At 39.6% G+C, this 23630-nt stretch overlaps 1 protein-coding gene across 2 annotated transcripts in view; it reads left to right on the top strand.

Annotated features, from left to right (window-relative positions):
- Positions 1-23630, top strand: part of SRGAP1 (SLIT-ROBO Rho GTPase activating protein 1) — a 296184-nt gene that overhangs the window by 260651 nt on the left and 11903 nt on the right. For both annotated transcript variants that reach the window (XM_070454662.1, XM_070454661.1), the window contains exons 16-21: positions 9527-9632; positions 12354-12578; positions 14779-14858; positions 21712-21892; positions 22926-23060; positions 23170-23509. In XM_070454662.1, the coding sequence (XP_070310763.1) occupies positions 9527-9632; positions 12354-12578; positions 14779-14858; positions 21712-21892; positions 22926-23060; positions 23170-23509 (1067 nt within the window). The remainder of the gene's footprint in view (positions 1-9526; positions 9633-12353; positions 12579-14778; positions 14859-21711; positions 21893-22925; positions 23061-23169; positions 23510-23630) is intronic.

The raw sequence follows: 23630 nt of genomic DNA, 5'->3' as shown, positions 1-23630 counted from the left end.
GGAGATAAATGATCATCATTACGGAGCAGGGACAGTAGGTGGTAATTATCTGTCGGTGGGCATCCCCAGCTAATAGGCAGAGTGGTTCTGGGAGCATGTATGGTGTATTATGAAACCCAGAATCAGCAGAGCAAAGCACTGCTTTTTCTTCAGGGGGTGGGAGGCTCTTGACACTACAGGAAAGAAGGTGAAAATAATAATACTGGGAATGAGGTATTTAACCACAGCCACATCCCATATGTCTATAAACTCAGTGTCCCTTTAAGTCCACGTTCCCAGGCAAGGCTGTTGAACTAACTGAAATCACACAGTGAGGGCTTTTGTGAGAATCAAGCTTTACTCTAATGAACAAACCTCCTCCCCCCACCTCCCCCGCTACCCACCTGGATCAGCAAGTCCAAGTGACCTCAGAAAATCTCTCTACTCACCCTTCCTTCCCCTTTCCCGTCACCAGTGCTTTGGTTTCTCACTGGGAGATCCTACTCCTACGTTTTGCCCTCTTTCCTTAACATACTTCATGCCAGGCACTCCTCTTGGCACTTTACATGTATGAGCTCATTTCATTCTCAGAACCCTATGATTGATGGATTGATGTTCTCCTGATTTTATAGATGATGAAACTGAGGTGCGGAGAGGTTAAGAAACTTTCTGGCGAGCAAGGTGGACCTTGCTGACGGAGTCAAAAGCCTAGGTTCAGAAGGGCAAATCGAGTTTTATATTACCATCACCACCTTCCACCTCTCCCCACCCATTTAAAATCTATTTCATTATTTTCCACCTGAAAACAGACTCCTTGGTATGGCCCGTTCATAGTATAAATCCCTTCCTCCATCCGATCTCTCTCCTTTTGTGCGTTCATCTCCTGCCACCTGCTCGGTTGACTTTATTTCAGTGGTAGCGGTCTGCAGACGTGCTGGACCATTTCCCACCTCCGTGCCTTTGCTGGTGCCGCTGTATCTGCTGCCCCTCGTGGCCATCTGACATCCACAGGGAAGGATGTGCTGAACTAGCACTCCCCCTGTTTGTTGATATTTTTGCCTGTATCGGGTCTTAGTTGTGGCTCATGGGATCTTTTACTGTAGTGTGCAGGCTCTTCGTTGCAAGCCTGGCTCTCTCCCTCTAGTCGTGGTGCATGAACTCCAGAGCACATGGGCCCTGTGGTTGTCGCACACGGACTCTTTAGTTATGGTGTGTTGACTTTCTTGCTCCGAGGCAAGTGAGATCTCAATTCCCTGACCAGGGGTTGAACCAGTGTCCCCTGCGTTGGAAGGCAGATTCTTAACCACTAGACCACCAGGGAGGTCCCCTCCCCCAAAATCATTTTGTTGGCAACCATGCCTGAAGTCCTGGATCTCACTGAGTAGGAATTCCCCGATCATAATTACCTCCACCCCCACCCTGTACAGTCCGATGCGTGTGTGGAATTCGGAAGTGCGCCTGTGTGTCCATTCCGTGGCCCTCGCGTAGCTTGAGTCACAGCAGCTTCTGACCCAGCTGGAAAGAACTGAGAAGAAGCTGTCACACTTCTGGAATTCCCCTTTGGCCATGTGCAAAGATTTTCCTCACCAGCCTAGCCAGAAAGTTTATATGTGCAAAAAATTATAAGCACTCTCTAATGTTCAGTGGTTTTCTCCGTGCATAGATCATCCACATGTATGTTTACACGCCCCAGCTGGGTAAAGACGACTGGGCCGCATTGTCAGTTTCTATTGCAGATTCACATCACACTTTCATTGAATGAGAAATACTATTTCATTGTGGTTATTAAAAGCTGAAGCCTTGGAGGCAGAAAGATCTAGATTCAAATCCTAGCTTCACCACTTAGCAGCTTTGTAACCTTGGGCAGAGATCAATATTTAATCTTTTTAAATATATATTTCTTTATCTACTTCATAGAGTGTGTGTGAAGCCGAAGGAGACGATCCATACTAAGTGTTTCTAGCATCACGCCTGGCACACAGTGAGCTTCAGTATATGTTGTCATCATGACAACTGTCACAGCTACTCCTACTGCAGACTCAGGTCACATGTGCCAATACCTGCGTTAGCCATTTACCAGTCTTACCTGTTCAAAATATGTATTTCTTTGCTATAATTAGTTCATAAGCATTTAGAAATGATGTGAATTTAACCCAGACATTGTGTGGGTTCCAGCATGACTTTTCCCAGCACAGTAAATGTGTTACAAAGACAAGCTTTCTTAACAAGCAAATGTGAAGCAAAATAAGAAGATCATAATGGAAAATCTACAGAAATATCTTTCTTTTATTGAAAAGAATGCCTTACCTGAAATGCTACAGGGGCACATAAAGAAGCTGCAAAGACATTTCCCCCTGTATTTAAACAATGGGTTAATGAAAAGTGGATTAATAATCCTTGGGCTAATTTGTATGAAAATAGTCTCGATTGCCAATGAATAGCCACAGGACCAACATCTCAAAGAAGTGGGAGCCCCTGGCGACTAAGACGGCTCCGGTTGCTAGCTGCACACACCAGTAGATTTGACGATGCCAGTAATTTAAGTAGTGTTGTTAATGTTTTTGTTAGTTCTCTAGTTACAGATTCTTAGATGTTGTGCAGTGGTTTCCCCATAAGTCCTGTTACTTTTAGTGCATAATTTTGCAGAATGGAATGTTTTTCAAAAACACTTAATGGCACCATGTATAGCAACCCCATTTCTTCCAACATCTAATCTATTTAAAAGGGGATTCCTGGTTATTATTGATTTCTCTTTAGGCAAGCATTTTCTCTTACCAGTGTGACCATGATCTACCTGTATTTTTCCTGGATTTTCAATAAGTTATTTGAACGTGGTGTGTCATTCATTATTATACCCTTCCATTAATATTACAGACTTTTGATGATTATCGCCTACAGTGTTGCAAAACTTTCTCAGGATTCAAAGACTTGACTTTTACATTCAGGAGGTTTAAAATATACTAGAAGAGATAAGATATTTATTTACAAATAAATTCAGTCTAAGTTTGTGACAGAAACAAAAGACTTAGGATTGTTAGTGGAGAGAGGGCTTACGGAGATCGATTGCTTTTGTCCATGTCATCTCCTAGTAATGCCTTAATTGGATTTGATTTTCTCTCTTAAGGTAATTTTATGTGATATTTTGTATAGAAAAACTTCCCTTTTCATCTTTTCTAAGAGTTTACATAAGTCTCTGGAACACCTGCTACCTTTTGCTTACCTGTTTTTGAATTGTTTCAGGAAAGATTGTGTGTGTGTGGTGAGTTATTGTGCTATTCATATGCCTCTAAATACCATATTCTTTGGAAGCTTGCTAATGTAGTAAAAGAAAATTTATCTTAGCATTCTCTCTTTTTCTTTTTTTCAATGTGCACTGTTCATCCCTAATTCACTACAAGTTTCTTTTTAAAAATTACTTATCTGGATAAAGACATCAAAGGCAATCTAAATTTGAAATAAACTTGATAGTATCTTCATTTCTCACCCAAGGGTTTTTTTGTTTGTTTTTTTTAAACAACCATCCACTTTGTGAATGGTTTTGTGACTGCTCCCCCTCATACCCACACAGTCTGGGCAGCTTCTGGAATGTCCGTGTCCTATGGCTCTGAGGTTCCCTAGGGCAGAGATCCAAGTGACTTGCTCTAGTAGAGCTGCTCAAGCAATTCATGGCTTTCCTGGCTGCTTTGGGGCTGTGAGCCCAGAAAAAGCATCTGTACTTGGATATGTGCTGTTATTTAGGGGACTGGTTTTACAAAAGGAAACATCTTGTTTTAGGAGGGTGGATTTTTTTTTACCTATGGGGCGACAGAGGATAAGACGGTTAGACGGCATCATCGCCTCAATGGACATGAGTTTGAGCAGCTTCCAGAAGATAGTGAAGGACAGGGAAGCCTGGTGTGCTGCAGTCCATGGGGTCACAAAGAGTTAGACATGACTTAGCAACTGAACAACAACAAAACCAACATTTAGTCATTATAGAAAACATATTTAAAAAGCATATAGAATACTTCTCCCATAATGCCACTACCCAAAGAGAATCAGTGGTGTGTGTGTACACATTCTGATCCTTGTGTATAGTCATATGCACATGCACTGTTTTTAAAAAGCCGAAGTGGAACTATACTGTCCCATTTGTAACCTACCTTCTTTTTGACTTATTTATTGTAGAAAATTTCAAATGTCTACAAGAGGAAGCATAAAGATATATTTACATATAAAATAATTGTTTGCTTTAACAGTTTTCATGTGTTAGCCAGATTTGCCCACATACATTGCTTTTGTATCATCCCTCTGACATCAGATCATTTCATCTGGGTGTGTGTATCTCTGGGAGATGATGCTTCGCTTTTTATACAACATAGCCACAAAACCATTTTCATACCTTAAAAAAATAATTCCTTAAAATCTTCCAATAGCCAATCACTGCTCTTTAAAAATAATTGTTTTATATGCAACTAACATGTGATTACTATAGAAAAATTAGAAAATGAGTCAAACAAATCTAGAATTCTTGTGCACAAAGATAATATTCACCTTTTTAATATTTTCTCAGATATATCATATATATACACCTATGTATTTCTTTAAAGATTTTTTATTGGAATATTGCTTTGAGGCTTTCCCAAAATAGCTCAGTGGTAAAGAATCTGCCTGCAGTGCAGGAGATGCAAGCCACGTGAGTTCGATCCCTGGGTCGGGAAGATCCCCTGGAGGAAGCAGTGGCAACCCACTCCAGTATTCCTGCCTGGAGAGTCCCATGGACCGAGGAGCCTGGCAGGCTGCAACCCAAAAGAGCTGCAGAGAGTCAGAGACTCCTGGGCACACATGCACGCATCGTTCTTTACAGTGTCGTGGTGTTTTCTGCTGGACGACAAAGCAGATCGGCCATACGTAGACGTGCATCCCCTCTTTTTTTGGACTCTTCGCCTTTAGGCCATCAGAGGGTGCTGGTGGAGTTCCCTGAGCTAAGCAGTAGTTCTCATTGGTTCTCTCTCTCATACCTAGCAGTGTGTGTGGGTCCTATTCTCCCAGCCCGTCCCATCCCCTCCTCCCCGCTTGGCGTCCATGCTTTTGTTCTCTAATCTGTGTCTCTATTTCTGCTTTGCAGATAGGTTCACCTGCACCACCTTTATAGATTCCACATATATGCCTTAATATACAATATTCTTTTTCTTACTTCATTTTGTATGACGGTCTTTAGGTCCGCTCATGTCTCTGCAAATAGCACCATTTCCTATGTATTTTTAAAGCAGCTTATTGAGAGACAATTCTCATACCATACAATTTATCCATTAGCATGTACAAATCAGTGGGTTTTAGTATATTCACAGGATTAGGAAAATCACCAAAATCAATTATAGAACATTTTCATGACTCCAAAAAGAAACCCCAGTTAGCAAACACTCATAACCACCGTCACCCTTAGCCCTAGACAACCACTAATCTACTTCGTATCTCTGTGTATTTACCTATTCTATTTCATATAAATGAAATTATACAACATATGGTCTTTTTTGATGGGCTTAATTCATTTAGCATGTCTTCAAGGTACATCCATGTTGTAGCGTATGTCAGTACTTGTTTTAAATTGCCAAATAATATTCCATTATGTGGATATACCATAACTACGTACTTTTGATTTTAATAAAAAAGCTGTATCATGCCAAATGACTGCTAGTGGAGATAAGATTTCTTTTAGAGGTGATGAAAATGTCCTATAATGGACTGAAGTCGTGGTTGCTCAATTCCAAATGTACTAAAAACCATCAAATTGTATACTTCAAATACATGAATTATATCTCAATAAATCTGTTATTAAAAATTATCATACCATATTTTCTCTTTATAAACTACTTTTTAAATTTAATGTTATTAACACTTTCTCACATCACTATTTTTCAAAATATAGTTTTTAGTGTCCATATAATGGTTTTTATTCTATTTAACAAATTCCCTAGTTTTAGAAATTTAGATTGTTTCCAAAAGTGATTTTTCAGTTATACAAAAATACCATGATGAGCTTCTTGGTATATAAATCTGTTTCCTATATCTGATGGTTTTATGGAAAAAGCTTTTGAAGTCTTTTCCTGGTGTTCCAATGTATGTTTTTGTTGCTAAAAATTCTTCTAGCTTTATTGCCATACACAGTAGTTTTCTCTCTGAGTTCAAAATTTCTGTTTGCTGCCTTACAATGATTTTCTCAAAGATTCCTTTTCTCTGCAAAAATTATTAGTAGGCTTAGTATTGAAACAGGTAAGGCTCCTTAGGCTAAGACTTAGTTTCTTTACTAATTTCTATTTGATAATTCAGCAGAAGGAGAGACATTATTTACATATTTATATCTATAATGTTGCTTGTTAACTAGGAAAGAACTCAATGGTTTAATTCATAGAACTCCAGAAAGAAACCCCAGTTAGCAAACACTCATAACCACCATCACCCTCAACCCTAGACAACCACTAATCTACTTCATATCTCTGTGTATTTACCTAAATATATCATAAATCTATTAATGGTTAATTAGAAAGGTTTACAAGCAGTTCATTTCTTACCTAGAAGAACAGCTGGTAAATCATCTCAGGGCTAAGATTTATTCAATATATTAAAAGGTCTCTTTTTCTCTTTCCTTTTCATTCACACACATATACTATTACACACACAACTGATTGATACTTTGACATTATTAAAACCTAAAACTGAACCTAAAAATATCCTGCGTGCTATGATAAGTCACTTCAGTCGTGTCCAACTCTTTGTGACCCCATGGACTGTAGCCCACCAGGCTCCTCTGTATGTGGGATTCTCTAGGCAAGAATACTGGAGTGGGTTGCCATTTCCTCCTCTAGGGGATCTTCCCAACCCTCAGATGAGTGATCGAACCCTCATCTCTTAAGTCTCCTGCATTGGCAGACAGGTTCTTTACCACCAGTGCCTTCAAATTCCCCTTGATTATTGCTTGTTGGGCTATGCAGTTCAGAAATACTTGCCCGCTCTCACAATAAGCCATTTCTACACGTGGCCACCAAGGACTTTCCTTCCCTTTCTTCCCCCTTAAGGATGAATTTGAATCTTATGTTTTCTTATTTGTTTTCTGACAAACACCTAGACAAACAGTGCCACAGAATAGCTGATATTTTCAGAGGAATGGCCATGTGAACTTTTTGCCATTTTCTGAATTCACTTCTCGGTGGTGGTGAATTTTTCACACACGTTTACATGGAGCTGTCAGACCTCCATGCTGTGAAGTTGGTATGCTGACATGAGAACCTTGCGGTGCTAGGGAAGGAACATAAATTAGCCAAGGGAGCTCTGAGCATGTGACTGAGATTGGGCAAATCCCACTTTTACCTAATTACATGAGAGGCTGAATTTTGAAAAAGAAGCCCAGCATAAAAGAAATCCAGGTGAAAAATGATCTTCCTCACTGACAATTTGTCCGAGGAAAAGAGCCATCTTTTCATGTTTGGGTTGCTCACTTGCTAAGTCATGTCTGATTCTTTGTGACCCCATGGACTGCAGCAGGCCAGGCTCCTCTGGCCCCCACTGTCTTGGAGTTTGCTCAGATCCATGTCCAGTGAGTCAGCGATGCTAACACTCTCCTCCTGACTTCCCGGTGCTACACCTGCCAGTGCATGGAACGAGAGACCCAGGCTTACTCCCTGGGTCGGGGAGATCTCCTGACGCAGGAGATGGCAACTTGCTCCAATATTCTTGCCTGGCAAGTTCAGTGGACAAAGGAGCCTGGCAGACTACAGTCCATGGGGTTCACGAAGAGTTGGACACAATTGAGCACACACACCCTCGTCTTTTCATGCAGGATAAAATTCTGAAAGATTATGAGTTGCCACACTCAGAGCCAGCTAGGAATGCACATTAATCGGAGTGTCCATAGCAAACATAAATTTTGATGTCTAACTGGACTCGGGAGAGTAAGTGAGCCATTTGTACACTAGCAAGACTCTTGTAGGATGCATGCTGCCAAGCAGGTAATATCTGAGTCCTGCTCACAGCCATCGTGGTCTGGCCTTTGGGACACATCCATTTGCTCTATTCCAGGAGTGCCAGCCACTCTCTTCTGCTTTAGTTTATGTTCAGTGTCGCTGCAGGGAGCGCCGGCCTCACATAATTTTATCTGGTCTTCTTGGTGTCACTTTTTTACATTCCTGTTGCTTTTCTCCCCTAAAATCTTTATTTGGCATCTCACAGGACACTCCCTGCCCCATTCTTTTTTTTATTGCAGTAAAATAGACATAAAATTGACCGTTTTAATCTTTTTTAAATGTTCAATTCAATGGCATTAAGTACATTCACATTGTTTTGCAGCTATTGCGACCATTTGTCTCCAGAACTCTATTTCATGCTGTACTGAAACTCTGCCCATTAAACAGTAACTCCCCATTCCTCCCTCCAGCTCTGACAATCACCATTCTACTTCCTATCTCTGTGAAATGGACTACTCTAGATACCTCATATAAGTGGAATTATACAATATTTGTGTATGGCTTTTTGCGTCTGATTAGCATAGGGTCTTCAAGGTTCATCCTTGTTGTAGCATGTATTAGAATTCCCTTCCTTTACAAGGCTGAATAATATTTCATTGTGTATATATATACCACATTTTGTTTATCCACCCATCTACCAATGGACATTTCTACCTATTGGCTGTTATGCATAATGTTGCTGTGAAATTAATATGTAAATACCTGTTCCAATTTTTTTTAAATAAAAATTTTGAAACTGCCCTTAAGAAGTAGGGAATTGAATTTAGAACTCAGAAATTAAAAGCAAGAGGATCTTGAATTAACATGAAGCTTCTTGGAAGTAAGACCTGTATATTCTTCTAGCCTAAAGATGATAGGCCCCCTATGGAATTTGACAAACATTAAAGATCAATACTATATTAAATGTGGTTCCTTTTGCATTTATAGATGCAAAATTCACCACACCAAATTCTCAATGCCTTGCAAATCATCTCTAGGTATTCCATCTTCCTCCTCTGTATAGTGTGGGTTTTCCAAGTGTCCCATGAAGTTGTCATGAAAGACAAACCAATTGCTCTGGGACTCTTGAGACTGAGTTAGGTAGAAATGTTGATGACTTGATTATTGAGTCCTTTGATCCTGCTGAGACTCTTGAGTCACAGTAATTAACAAATACATATATGAAGAATTAATGAGTCATGGAAAGGGAGAGGTATCCTATCCCAAAAAGTTACCTTAGTTAACGTGCAGCAAAAAGGAGTTTAAACCACATCAGATGCAAAATGTGGAAACAGCAACAAGTGAAAAACGATTTTTAAATTTAGAAGACTCTAAGCTGCTCAAAGCCAAGCCCGCAGAAGTCAGAGAAAACAGTGATGAGTCAGAAGAGAGGTCCTTGCATTCACCCAAGCAGATCTCTCACTGATTTGCTTTGTTGGTTATGACTGCATCTCACAAAGGGCAAAGTGTTGCTCATGTTCAGATATGTACTGAATTGGGGTACTACAATGTTCTGCTTTAAATGTGGCTGGTGAAAGGATCCTAACCATGTCCTCTTCTGTCTGTAGGAATAGATAATCTCTATGAGAGGGCGCTTCACATCCGCAAACTGCTCCTGACCTTGCCCAGGTCGGTCCTTATAGTGATGAGGTACCTCTTTGCCTTCCTCAATCAGTAAGTACCACAGTTTTGCCAAAAGGCTCATTTTAATTCCCTGTGTACTGCTCTGAATTCTTCGTTCTTGGATTCTGTAAAATGTACACTGGGTTCCTTTTATTAGCAGAGTCAAAGAGAAGATGCTTGAATAGAGACTGAAGGTGCATTTTCCCTCAGCAGATCAAAGTCATCACGTGTCACCTACCTTATAAGGTCACACGATGACCTACATAAACCTCATCACCAGATGTAGAAACTGTGGCCAGAAATGCAAAAATGCACGAGTATTGCTAAAAAGAACACTTTTCAGTGAAATATGTGGAAGTGTTTTCCAACTTCCATCCAAAGCCAGTGTCATAAATGTTTTTGTCAAAATGATGTAAACCATCTGCTCACAGCAGAAAATTTCTGTGATTTTTAATGTTATAGTCAGGGAAGGAAGGGAATTGTAGGTGAGACTTGTACACAGATCCAAAAAAGAATTGTCTGCAAATTGAGTATAATGAGACCTTGTCAAAAAGATGATATTTCTAAAGCAATCTTTAAAACAATGTCACAGAAATCTTAAAAATCACTACATTATTTTCAAGGAAACTTGACTCTCTTAATTTAGGGAACTTGATTTCAGTTGTGTTACTTGTAGGTACACGGGCTCCATGATAAGAACATCTTCCCCTGTTCTGAGTCCCCTTGCTCTTTAACATTTCAATTAAGCATTTTTTTTTTTAATAAGAAAATTCAGGTGAGAGTAAACTTCAGGAAATGCTTTTTCATTCAAGCACGAGCTCTCCCTTCTTAAAATTAGAAAATTTTTTCTTCTGTTTCACCAGAAGTGTTTTAAGTTCTTAAAAGCCATGGGGATTTATTACACCTCTGCTGACTCTTCCTGAAATCATACCATTCAGATTGACCACACATCCCCAGCCCCAAAGCCAAGTATCCTACAACAGGGAAATGCTGGCAGGGGACCCATACAGAGTGGAGCTAAAGCATCTACAGATGACACGGTACAGAAGTCACCCCTGGAAATAAGCAGTACCAAGAGAGAAGGGTGTAAACTATTTTAGGTTAAATGATACCATAAACTTTTATCTTTAAAAGTTTTATCTTTTATCTTTACGTCACCCACGTAGTTGTAAAAATCTGAAGGTTGCCATCTTCACCTTGAATTACGCATGCCTCTCCTTCCCCAACATGGACCACCTCGCATTCCTGCTGGCCCTCTCCATGAAGTCCATACCAAATATTCTTGACACGCCTGAGTGAAACCCGCTGTGAACCAATCAGCCACAATGGACTCGGGAAACAAACTGACCACGAGTCAAGAAAGCTCTAAAAGTGTGACTCTAACTGACGGTGGAGCTCAACAGACTAGCAGCCGGGCCGGGAGCCAGACATCGGCATTGCTTCCGGCATTTCTGCCCAGAGATGTCCCCTGGTTCCTGCACCTGCCTTTGTGCAGAGGCCAGGCCCAGTCTCTGGAGTAGGATACGTGGGACAGGAATTTTGGAAAGAGCAAGAAGCTATTCTCTTTCCATTGTAAAATCAAAATTTGTCTATCAGCTGTTTGCTCTTCAAACCAGCACTAAACACCCAGAAAGACTGACTCTCCGCGTTGAGCTGAAGTGTGTCTTTTGAGCGTGAGATCATTCTTATTCTGAATCTCACTTTTCCTTCCTGCATTCATGTTGAAGGTGATCTGTAACATGATCATTGGCTGTTGTTTGTGAACTGTTTTAAGACTTTATGTTTGAGAAATGGCAGAAAGGAAAGACATATGTTGCCTGTGAGAATTACCCTTTTGTATTTTCTACTTTCTCGGCTATCTTATTTCCAAAACGGGGTAAAGTATCTTGTCACACGGGATCTCAGTTTCTTTGTGTCTGTCAACATCTCACAAATGTAGCGGAGTCTCTTTTTCTCTCCTTCCGTTTGTCATCAGTTCACCTGGATTTTACATTTCCTTTCAAGGCTGACATTCTATACACTGAAAGATAGATTCTCTAGATTCTCCCTGGAACAGCACCTTGCCCGTGTGTTAGAGGTGTAGCATAAAGAACTTCTTATTTTCCGTCCCCTGTGGAAACTATCTCACCAACAGCAGTTGAATTGAATTTTAAAATTAGTACTAGACAACTAGAAGTCTCCCCAAAAGTATGTAGTTTACCAGCTTTAAATGGAAAGTGAGAATTGAGGATTCTTTTCCCCCTTCACTTGCACTCGTCTTTTGTGACACTAACTGTCACCTTGTATTGATCATCTTGCCCAAAAGCAAATTACAAAGCCTGGAGTTGCTTGCTTTCTTTCAGTGGGGTACAAAGAAAGGGTGCTTTTGTTTTTCTCAGGACTCCCCTCAAGATTTATGGGAAAAACTGAAATCTGAAATGTGTTTGGTTAGTTGGAGGACAATTTTAAAGATGATCATACTGTTTGCAAATGAAACTCTCTTACTTGATCCTGTTCTCCATTGTATTAGAGATTATCTTAAACTCCCTTGTGACTTTCAAAAAAATACCACTTAAGTAAGCAAACAGGATTTATATTCCTCTTTCCATGTCTACCTAGTGAAAAGGTTATAAGTTGCTTTACTTTCTTTGGAATTTGCTGAGCCACCTTAAAGTAGGATAAAGTATTTTATTCTAATAAGAAAACTCATTTTCAGAATAGGAAGTATCCTATTAAGCATTTTCTTTTTTCCCCCTTGTTCTTTTATAACTCCTGTCTTGCTTTCTTTTGTAGTCTTTCACAGTACAGTGATGAAAACATGATGGACCCTTATAACCTGGCCATCTGTTTTGGCCCCACATTGATGCCTGTCCCAGAGATACAGGATCAAGTGTCCTGCCAGGCTCATGTGAATGAGATTGTCAAAACCATCATCATCCACCATGAGACTATTTTCCCAGATGCTAAAGAGCTGGATGGCCCTGTTTATGAGAAATGTATGGCTGGAGACGAGTATTGGTAAGTCCAAGAATTTTAGTCCTTGCTTCTCCTCCTGGAAAAAATTATAGTAGTACAGATATCAATTTAAAAAAAAAAAGAATTGACTATAAGATGCCAGTGCTTCCAATTTTAAAAAGCAGCAGCAGGAACACTTGAGATAAATTAGAATATTAAATCCCATGACAGCACTGACTTCTTCTTATGGAAATTCGTATTCATTTCTCTTTTCCCTAAATACTGCATCTTTTTAGATACACCTACCCCATCATGACTTTTGTAGAGAATGGTTTTTAAGTAGAGAGCTGTATACATTTTTACTGTTATATCAAGAAAAGATAACTGAATTAACAGACTTCATTTTCATTCCTAAATAGTTTTGATTCTGTGGAAAGTATTTCAAAAGTTTCATTTTAAAGGAGCAGCTGTCAACTAAATGTGTTTTCATTCTTACTTTCACTTTCATTCTTACTAATATTGTCCTGATCAATTACACAAGTCCTGGTCACTTTGAACAAAGTTATTACATTATTATATTGTTGGGATAAAAATCTTTTAATAAGACAGTATAGTCACCTCCCAATGAAGGGTAAAAATGTATCATCCAAGGAAACCCCAAAATGTTTATGTTCACTATTTGATATATGAGTTCCAGCTTCTAAGAAATCACATACAGTAAAACTGGTTTTAATTCGTTGAGGTCCTCATGTGTGCCAGCTTCCCAGTGCATGTGATCTCTCTTATTCCTACTCTACCAAGTAAGTTAAGAGAGGCCAAGGAGCCAGGCCAATGACTAGTGGTTTCTGGAGGCAGCCCAAGTCTGTCTGATTCCTAAGTCCACACGAGTCTCCCCACTCAGCAGCTGCCTCCCAGCCTCCCTAGAAAACTGCCCTGTGCAGCTAAGATTCAGCAGCAGCTGGAAATAGATTTGCCTAAGCCTTTCATTCTGGACTCTGCAGGATACTTTGTTTCCCATTGCCTTACTGGGGATTAAGTAGAACAAGTAGCTGAAAAATCTAAATAACTGAAAGTACATTTTTTTTAAACTTAAACCACAGTATAATTTAAACCACAAATGATCTTATGCCGTAAGAAAATTCAGAGTTGACCATTTCCAGAAGTACTGCTTTCTAAATTAACAACAAAGCATGATAGATTCTGTGTGTGTGTGAGTTGCTCTGTTATATCTGACTCTCTGCAACCCCATGGACTGTAGCCCACCAGGGCTACATATTTTTAAAATATTTACTACATGCACGTACTGACATAAGCTTGGCTCTGGAAAGATAAATGAATAAAACTCAGCCCTGGTGAGTTTTTCAGAATTTTATTTTCAGAATTCTATTTTCCTAGTTGTATTTGTTTCAAGGCCAGTGTCAGTCATGTTTAATATTTACAAATATTCAGGGCTCTATCAGTAAGTTGTACTGTCTGATTCACTTTATCAGAGAGCAAATATATGGATGTCTGGTCGATATTATTTAATGTGTTGTATTCTAGGACTTTTTGTGGTTGCTCCTTTTGTACAAACAGGATAAAATCCCCGTAATAAAGAGTCTTAGAGTCAGTAACATGTGCTTGATTATGTCTTCTCCCACACATGGTATTCTCTATAGATATCGCTTGTTTTAAACAGAAAGTCAATATTATAGTAATCATCCTCATCCCCCAGTGCCAGCAATATAAATGGGCTTTTACAACAATGTCAGGTTTGTATTTGTAACCAATGCATTCCATTTATCAGCATACAGTTGAGAAGTAATAGTGCTAATGTTAAAGGATAGAATCTAACTCTCAGATATAAAAATGAACATGGTCAAGAAAAGCTGAAGAAGATAACTACAGCCAATTCAAAGTAGAAATCAAAGAGCCATCCATTTTTATGCAGTAGTGGATATTGAAATGAATTTGCAAACATTGGTGTATCCAGAGAGTGATAATCATATTCCACTAGAATTCGACAAATGTTCATTTTTATACATAAGAATCATTTGTAATACTGTCAGTTTCCTACACGTCAGTTTTGTCTTTACAGAGTTGTAGTATGTCAAAGATGAAGGGACATAGACTCCCATAGGATTGCACAGTCCTGGAGGCTCCAGCATCTCACCGAAATGCTATCCAGGAACTCCTCTGCCATTCCGTGTTTTTCCTCATAGTAGCAGTTGTTCAGTTTTGAAATTCACTTTGGCCTCATATGATTTCTGCTTCTGCTCCTCAGCGACAGCCCATACAGTGAGCACGGTACGCTGGAGGAAGTGGATCAGGACGCGGGTACAGAGCCGCACACCAGTGAAGACGGTATGCACTTGTGCTATTATTAAACTAGTCTTTATAGCCATTTTTATAACCATTTTTAAAGAATTACTTATATTGTACTCGCTTTGGCAGCACATATACCAAGAATTGCTTATATTAAGAATTTAGTAGATACAAAATAATATATACTAAATATGTGTAAACTACAAAGAGTAATACTGCAGGGAACACCTGTGAAACCACCACCAGATTTTAGAAAAAGTACCATTACCTTTTCACTGTCCTGAACCCATTGTCTTCCATACCCCTTAAGGTAAGCTGTGTGTTTGTGCTTTTCAATGGATTATTGTTTCATTTTCTGTTTTCTTGAACATTTTATAGATGGAATCATACTATATATATTTTCATTGTTTTCTATGCAGTATTATATTCCTGAAATTCATCCCCATCATTGCATGCAGTTAGAATAATTTATTTACCACTGTATAGTATTCCATTATATATATATTTTTTTATTATTGGTGAATATATGAGGTGTTTTCTGGGGATTTTTTTGCCATTAAGAACAGTCCAGGTGGACAGGAGTTTCTCTCAGATACACACACCTAGGAGTAAGCATGTCTCCAACCTTGCTGCATACTGCCCAACTATTTTTGAAAATGGTTGTAAGGGGGCTTCCCTGGCAGTCCAGTGGTTAAGAGCCCATGCTTCCACTTCAGGAGGCATGAGCTCCATCCCTGGTCAGGGAACTAAGATCCCACCTAACGCAAGAAGCAGCCAAAAAATAAGAAAATGGTTGTAGGGCTACCCACTCCCACCAACAGCGTCTCAGCCTTTCAGTGGTATGCAGTCATCCACACTTGAGTTTATATCAAATATTGTAAGTCTTTGCCAATACTGTCAAGTGTGTAATGGTATCTCACTGTGATTTTAATGTGCATTTCTCTGCTTACTGATGATGTTTTAAAACATAGTCTATTAATAGAAAACTTACTGTATGATAAGGGTAAAGAGGGTATGGTAAGGCCAACAGATGGGGAGATGATCGCCATGGAAAAGATAATCTGTTGCTCACAGTTCCTAAGAGGAGGGTTCACGTCACACCTCAGGGGGCCAGGGAAAGCACCGGGGTCAGACGGGCAGGAGAACACCTGGCCAAGAGTTTTTATTGTGGTTTCACGAAGGAACAGGTAAGGCAGGGTAAGCAGCGTTAGGATTCCCTACTTTGAATAATTTCAGAGGGCTCTGGCTGTCTCTGGTTGGTACCTGGCCATGAAGTGTTTGGGGCACAGGGATAGTGGCCTAAGGTATGGGAGCCCCAGAGAGGAAGTGGCTGGAGTATGGGGCTCTGGATTGGTTGATTTGCATTTGAAAAGCACATTCCAGGTGAGCTGTTTACTAGGAATTTTCTAACCCTGGAAGGGACAGTCCCTCCAGGGGGAGCAAAGCCCCAGAGATCATACTGTAGAAAATGAAAAACATGGTTAATACAGATACACTAATTTTTGTATGTTTATTTTTGCAAAATTCCTATCAAATGTTTTGCCAGCTTAGGGCCTATTTGCCCACTGTTTAGTTTGGTTTGGCTTTGGTTTTTCCTTGTAAAAGTTTATGAGGCTGGATCAAGTCCTTTATTGAGTATATGCTTTGCAAATATTTTCTGCTCTGTAGCCTTTCATGTGCCTATTATGTTTTTTGCCAAACAGAGGATCTTAACTTTAAAGGAACTGAATTTACCCATCTTTTCCTTCATGGTTGTTTCACTTTGTGTCTCCTTTAAGAAATCCTTATCCTTCTGTGACTTAAGTTAATGTAGAAGTTCTTCTATAGTCTCTTTTAAATCCTTTCAGGTTTTGTTTTTCACAAATAGGGCTTAATTCTACCAGGAATTCATTTGGAGGTATGGTGTGAGGTAGGGATCTGTTCCTTTTTTCTCCTTATGGATGCACAGCTGTCCCCACTGTCCCAGCCTTAATTATCCTTTCTCTACTGCCCCACACCTTTATCATAAATCAAGTGTCCTCTTTGTGTGAGTCCGTTTCTGGTCTCTGTTCTTTTCCATGGGTCTACTTGTTTATCCCTACACTGCTGTCTTCATTTTGTTACCTTTTAATAAATCTCAATATTTGTCAAATCAAGACCTCTGACTTTGTTCCTCTTAACAATTCTTGGCCTTTTGCAACTTCACTTAAATTTCAAATTCAGTTTTTCAAGTTCTTAGAAAGAAACAAGGAAAATCTAAAAACCTGTTGAGATTTAGATTGCAGTTGCACTAATTCTACATATATTAATATGGAAAGAATTTATATTTTTATGATATACAGTCCACAAACATCTTTCTAGTTACTTAATGTCACCCAGTAAACTCTTACATGTTTCTCTGTAGGAATCATTTTTTTCTCCCAAGTTCAGTTCACTTTCATATCTGCTTGGTCCTTTGCTCTTTACTCATAATACTAATCCTTTCTATTGTTTTAGGTTATGTGTCTAATTATTCTAAAAAGCTGAAGTCTTCCTGGATTTGTTTTTGTTGGCTTTTGCTCATCTGAGTCTTATTTCCAGTGTGTTTTATATATTTTTTACGTATCTCTTAGAACTTTATGGAATTCATTTACGTTGAGGTAAAGGTATGTCCCTACAGAGAGGGTTTTCATTACTTCTGCCTGGGGCATAACCAGCTTGGAACCACAATAGATTTTTAGTTTGAGGTTTTTCAAGCCACCCAGGTGGTATCAACTTAAAATGCAAACCTGCCTGAGGGCTAGAATGTGGTTGGGATTCTGAGGTAGGGTTTGTTTTTGTTTTTCCCCAAGCCTTGAGATAGATTTTTTTTTCCTTAAATTCAAGGTCAGAGTGGTTACATCTGTGGAGAAGTGTGGCAGGAGAATTTCAGAACTAGAAATCCACTGTGATGTGTCACAGAGTTCGATACTTTGGTGGGGCTTAGAGTCTCCTTGCTGGGCAGCCCCTGGACCTAGTCTTTTGTTTAAAATAAAGCTTAAGTTAACCAGGCCGGGGAAAATGCCCTCAAGGCAAGCTCTGACTTACATATTCTAGTGTTCACAATCCTGGTGTTCTGTTCACCTCCGCAGGTTCTTTCATTCAAGTTTAGTATTCCTCACTGTCATGATTAATGCAATCACAAAGTTTTTTTTTTTAATCCAGCATTTTTAGTTGATTTCAGCAGGAAGGTTATCAAGGTGTCTAGGGTCCACCCTCTGCTTTAAAAAAAAAAAAAAAAAAGATTTTCAGAAACTTAAGTTGGAAGAAATTCTTTAAAGTGAGAGCTTCTATTTCTGTGGGATTGCTTTTGAAAGTCTCTGAGCCCACCCTCTGCCATCCTTCTCTCCTTTCTTTTGTCTTGAGCTTCTCGTTTCTCTATAACTCATTCCTTTTTCACTGGTGACTTTTCTAAGTGTCTCCTTGCTTGTCCCAGTGGCAGGAAAAGCCCACGAGACAGAGCCCCAGTCACCTCTCTTCCCAAACCTCGGTCTCACCTCTGTACCATGTCAGTCGTTCTCACCTGTTCTTACCTCTGGGCTACAAAAGAGAAGCTTCGCTGAGAGCGCTGTATTTGAGATAACATTTTGATCTTGTTCACCTGATAGTGCTGGAGAGAAAAACATTGCTTACAAAGAACAGATATTCTTTCCTGCAGTCAGACTCTAAAGTCCTTTAACTAAATTAACCAGAGTATTGATCTGTCTCTTTGATCACCCTGACTTTATTAAGTCAGGTATTGTGTTTTCTTCCTTCTGTCATGGTATCACTGAAAAGAGTAACTTTTGTTTCCAAAAGAGAGGCTGTCACAGAACAAAATCATCATCCGCAAGGGCAGGGGTAACAGATGTAGGAGAGAAAGTGTCAGCGACAGCAAGGTCCCAAAGGGATGGCATGATATACTAGCACTTTGTATAAAATTACAAAAAATGGAAATATAAGACTTGATAGCAGCAGGCAGTCAGAAAATCAGCTCTGTTGAATGTCCCTTCTCTTGCCATGTAAGAAAATGAAGTTGTCACGTTCACCCTCGTTGTTGTTATTGGTAGCAGTAGCATTGTACTCAGCCTCTACAGGACTTGAAAGGGCTGTGTGACCCTACATGAAAGGCGTGTGGTGCACCACCATGCCCTGAGATCGGTTTGTTCTGCAATGACTAGACTGAGACGTGTATAAATAGCTTATTGATTGACACTTGACTGTGAAATTTCTCTCATGGGAGTAGAAAGAAGTCAAAATAATGAAATTGCTCAGAATTACTAGTTGATGTAGTAAGAGCACCAATGAAGTATACTTCTGATTCATCTGGTCATTCTTTCATAATGTCTGTGCCTTTGAACTAAATAAGCAAAGTCTGATCATCTTGCTGCTAGTTGTTTCAAAAAAGAAAGAAGTAATGAGTGTAGAGGGCATGATAATGAAATTATGATAAAATATGTATATATCTATTAAACAGTCTTAAATGGCCCTTGGCCAGTGATGACAGCATATGGTCGAATGGCATTAAAGAACATGAATAGCTCTCGCTTCCCTTTGACAGGTACATGGGTTGTATACTCTGTTATGCTATTAGATTTCCATTTTTTCAGTAAAACAGTTTAAACATATGGGTGTATCACATAAGAATTTGCAGACTGCATATCATGAAGCTCTTTTTAATCAGTTGGCATGCCTGCATTCCTCCATGAATGCTTGTGTCCCTTACACCACAGACATGTTTATTTCTGTCCCTCAGGGAGACCTGGGGTAAAAAATTTGGTATCAGCCATCTCGGTTCAAGCAGGGTTTTCTTTTTATGTGCAAGTTTAGAACAAAGTATAAAGTCAGTCCCCTTGAATAAACAGTTCTCTTTCCTCCTCTATGAGCAGACTTGTGGATATTTAATAAATTTATTTATATTAAAATATTTTTTAGGATGGAATAATGGAGTGTTAACATATGATCTAAAAGTTATTGTCAGTTGTTAAAGAACTTATTGTTTTAAAATTACTTTTACACCTACCTTGTTGAGAAGTATACCATGTACAGATTATAGTGTTTGATTCTTTCATATGAATTATTATTTACTTAAGGATCTACTTATCTACTAGCAAAGGATGGAACTTTTTTTCTCTTTATTTTAAATATATAGCAGAAATTCACCCCGGTCCTTCGTGGAAGATAAATCCTAAGCTTTTTCAATATGTTTGTTGATTTTTATGTTCATGCTGTCCCAGAGAATGTTTGCACTTTTTCAAGTGAGAAAGAAGCTTAGCTGGTTATCCAGAGATTTCATTTGTAGTTATTTCATGTAAGTACAACAGATAATGAAGATACTGCATTAAACTTTGGGAAGAGATTAACTTTTAAATGAAAAGGTTTGTTACCAAGGGAAGTAGAAGATAATAAGTTCCTGACAAAATATTTGACAGTTTTTAATCTATTATGTGTACATATATTCTAAAGCATTTCTAAAGTAACAGCATACATGTTCAGTTTTTAACAAATGAGGTTGCTTACCGCATAGGGTTCTCTAAGCATAATACTACTTGTACTCACCCTTTTTAGTTCTGTTTCTTATTGACTAGAAGTTGATTCACCTGTTTTTGGTAGCAGGGATAAGGATGGGGTGATGGTGGGAGAGGAGAGGAAACCTGAATCACAAAAAGCAACTCTTGTGGTGGTTTTGAGTGGTTTGTCCTCTTATTTGCCTTCAGTATTGGTGGTCAGAATTAAAATAGAGCTGAAATTCCAACTCTAGGCTGAGTTTGATATCTCTCTTCAACTTTTGATTTTGAGATCACGGTAGATTCATATGCAGCTGTAAGAAACGCTACAGAGAGATGCCATACACCACCCCCCTCCCCGTTTCCCCCCAATAGTAACATCTTATATCACTGTTGTTACTGTCGCAAGGACACTGACACTGATACACTCCATCATCCACCATATTCATATTTCACCAGTTTTACATGTGCTCACCTGTGTTGGTTACTTAGTTCTACACAGTTTTATCACACAAATAGATTTGTGTGACCACAGTCAAAATCAAGAACAGTTGCGTCATGGGGACCCCTTTGTGCTACCCTTTCACAGCCAAAGCCATTTCCTTCCATCCTGTCCCCCCACCCTAGCCTCTGGCGATCACTAATCCCATCTCAGTTATTAGGTCATTTCAGGTATGTCATATGAATGGCCTTGTGCAACATGTAACTTTTTGAGGTTGGCTTTTTCTCACTCACCATTATTCCCTTCAGTACCTTTTGATCCTAGAAGATATTTTTGAATCTGGTCTCTTGAGTAGGTATTCTTGTTTCACAGGTGATATCCAGAATTTGGTTTTGATAACTAGAAAAAATAAAGCTGTCTTGATGCTTGGTGGTAAGATTTGATAGTGCCCAAAAAATACCTAGTGAAATTAAATGTATTCAAACAATATTTAATGGGGTGATATCTGTAAACTTGTTTTAAAATAGGCAAATAACGCATAAACTTCTTGGTGTTCTGGAATAGTGAGTCTTATATGTTATAAATAGTATTAACATGTTGCCTGGGAACTCCATCAATGTCAAAGTAATATTGGAGCTATTGCAGGGAACGTTAAAACCCAAGGAAATTTTATATATTACAAAGTTTTAGATATTAGGCTGTCATGATCTCTCTAGTACAAGGCTATAGAAATTAAGATCTAATTTTCAATTTTTCTTTGCCTGAGAAACTGATGACAGAAAGAGAATGTTTTTCTTTATCCCTTTTAACAGCATGATTTTACCATTGTCTTGATTTATTACCTTGTTCTGTCTGGTTATTAAAATGACCTTGTTTCTTTCCAAAGCCTCATATAGACCTTTCAGTGAGTGTATCACGCCTTCCTGACAAGCCTGCCCCACACTGTTTTCTGGTGTGTTCTTTGTAGAATGTGAGCCAATAGAAGCGATAGCCAAGTTTGACTACGTTGGGCGGTCTGCCAGAGAATTGTCCTTCAAGAAGGGTGCTTCCCTCCTGCTGTATCACCGCGCGTCGGAGGACTGGTGGGAAGGAAGGCACAACGGGATTGATGGGCTGGTACCCCACCAGTACATAGTGGTCCAAGATATGTGAGTAGCGCCGGCTTCCATCACCCAAGTGCTCCCAAGGAGACTCTGTTGTTCTTACATTGTCCTTACCTTGGTCTTGTGAGAAAAGAAGGGATTACAGAGCAAAAACTTCTGAGCTGGGCTCAGTTCTTCACCTTGCTGATGGAAAATGAAAACCCTTTGGCCGGGAAGTCCTGTTAGCAAGGACCCATGCTCTCCCAGCAGGTCTGGAGCAAGGACTAGTGAGAGATGCCTTCTGAAGCCTTCAGGCTCTTAGAAAAATACCCTGTACAGAGGATGGTTGTAGGAGCTGAAGTGGCACTGCTAATTCCTAAAACAGTGGTTCCTCTTCTCTTGGTGTCTGTTTTAATTCCAAATTCCCCAAAGGGAGGCTACTGACTTCAGGTCTAAAGAGAATCATCTCCAGGCTTCTTTTTTAGTTTTGCTTATGAGAAAGCTCTACTTTCAAAAATACTTAAAGTGGTATCTTCCCATCTGGTCTTAGTATTAAGTGAAAGAAACAAGTTACAAAATAACATGTACAGTATAGTCTTAATTTTGTGACTATGGTATTTCACAATGCAGCACCAATTTATGAACAGTTTTTCAAGGAAGAGAGAAAAATACCACATAAATGGATACAGTGATTGATTCAGCCTAATTTTAAACTGTTAAAATGGCTCTCTGAATCCAAGAAATATTATGTGTGTGTTATGCAGACATACAGTCCTAAAGTACACATATAAATACCTATAGTAAATACTACTATACATACACGTGGACATTCTTATAGATAGGTATGTCAGGCAGAGGAGAAAAGCAGAGAAAGATATTTTCTAGAATTCAAACAGTGGTTGTCTCTGGATGTTATATTATGGGTGATTTGTCATCTGAATTTTCCAATTTACCTGCCATGAAATGATGCTATATTTATAGTGAAAAGAAATAAGTTATGTTAGTAAGAGAAAGACTTACATACATAAATGCAATCACTTATTCTTTTGTCCCCATTCATCAAGCAAAAGACCTTCACTCTTGATTCTCACTGTCTCAGGGATGATACATTTTCAGACACTCTGAGCCAGAAAGCCGACAGCGAGGCCAGCAGCGGGCCGGTAACTGAAGACAAGTCTTCATCCAAGGACATGAACTCCCCTACAGACCGACATCCTGATGGCTATTTAGCCAGGTAGGTGGACTCCCAAGCCTCTGCTTCTCCAGGGGTTCTGAAGAGCTGTGGCGTCCACAGCTTTGCAGAATTACCCAGTGTGACGACCTCTGCTATTCTCTCTGTCTAGACAAAGAAAAAAGGGAGAGCCACCCCCTCCGGCAAGGCGTCCTGGCAGGACCAGTGATGGCCATTGCCCCCTCCACCCCCCACACGGTCTTTCCAACTCCTCAATTGACCTGGGGTCCCCAAGCCTGGGCAGTCATCCCCGGGGCCTGCTGCAGAACCGTGGCCTCAACAACGACAGTCCTGAGCGGAGGCGTCGGCCGGGCCACGGCAGCCTGACCAACATCAGCCGCCACGACTCCCTCAAGAAGATCGACAGCCCCCCTATTAGAAGGTCCACATCATCAGGGCAGTACTCGGGCTTCAACGACCACAAGCCGCTGGACCCAGAGACAATCGCTCAGGTAGGCTGCTTTGAAGGGGGTACTACATGCTAAGTACCAGTGTATGATGGAGGAGGCATTATAGGAGTTACTTTCTAGAGCCATATCTTTTGTATAGAACCAACTAAAGAAAACAGAAATT

Source organism: Odocoileus virginianus, chromosome 24, assembly GCF_023699985.2.
Source record: "Odocoileus virginianus isolate 20LAN1187 ecotype Illinois chromosome 24, Ovbor_1.2, whole genome shotgun sequence".
In the NCBI taxonomy this organism is placed as follows: domain Eukaryota; kingdom Metazoa; phylum Chordata; class Mammalia; order Artiodactyla; family Cervidae; genus Odocoileus; species Odocoileus virginianus.
This window is presented reverse-complemented; position numbering and strand designations above follow the sequence as displayed.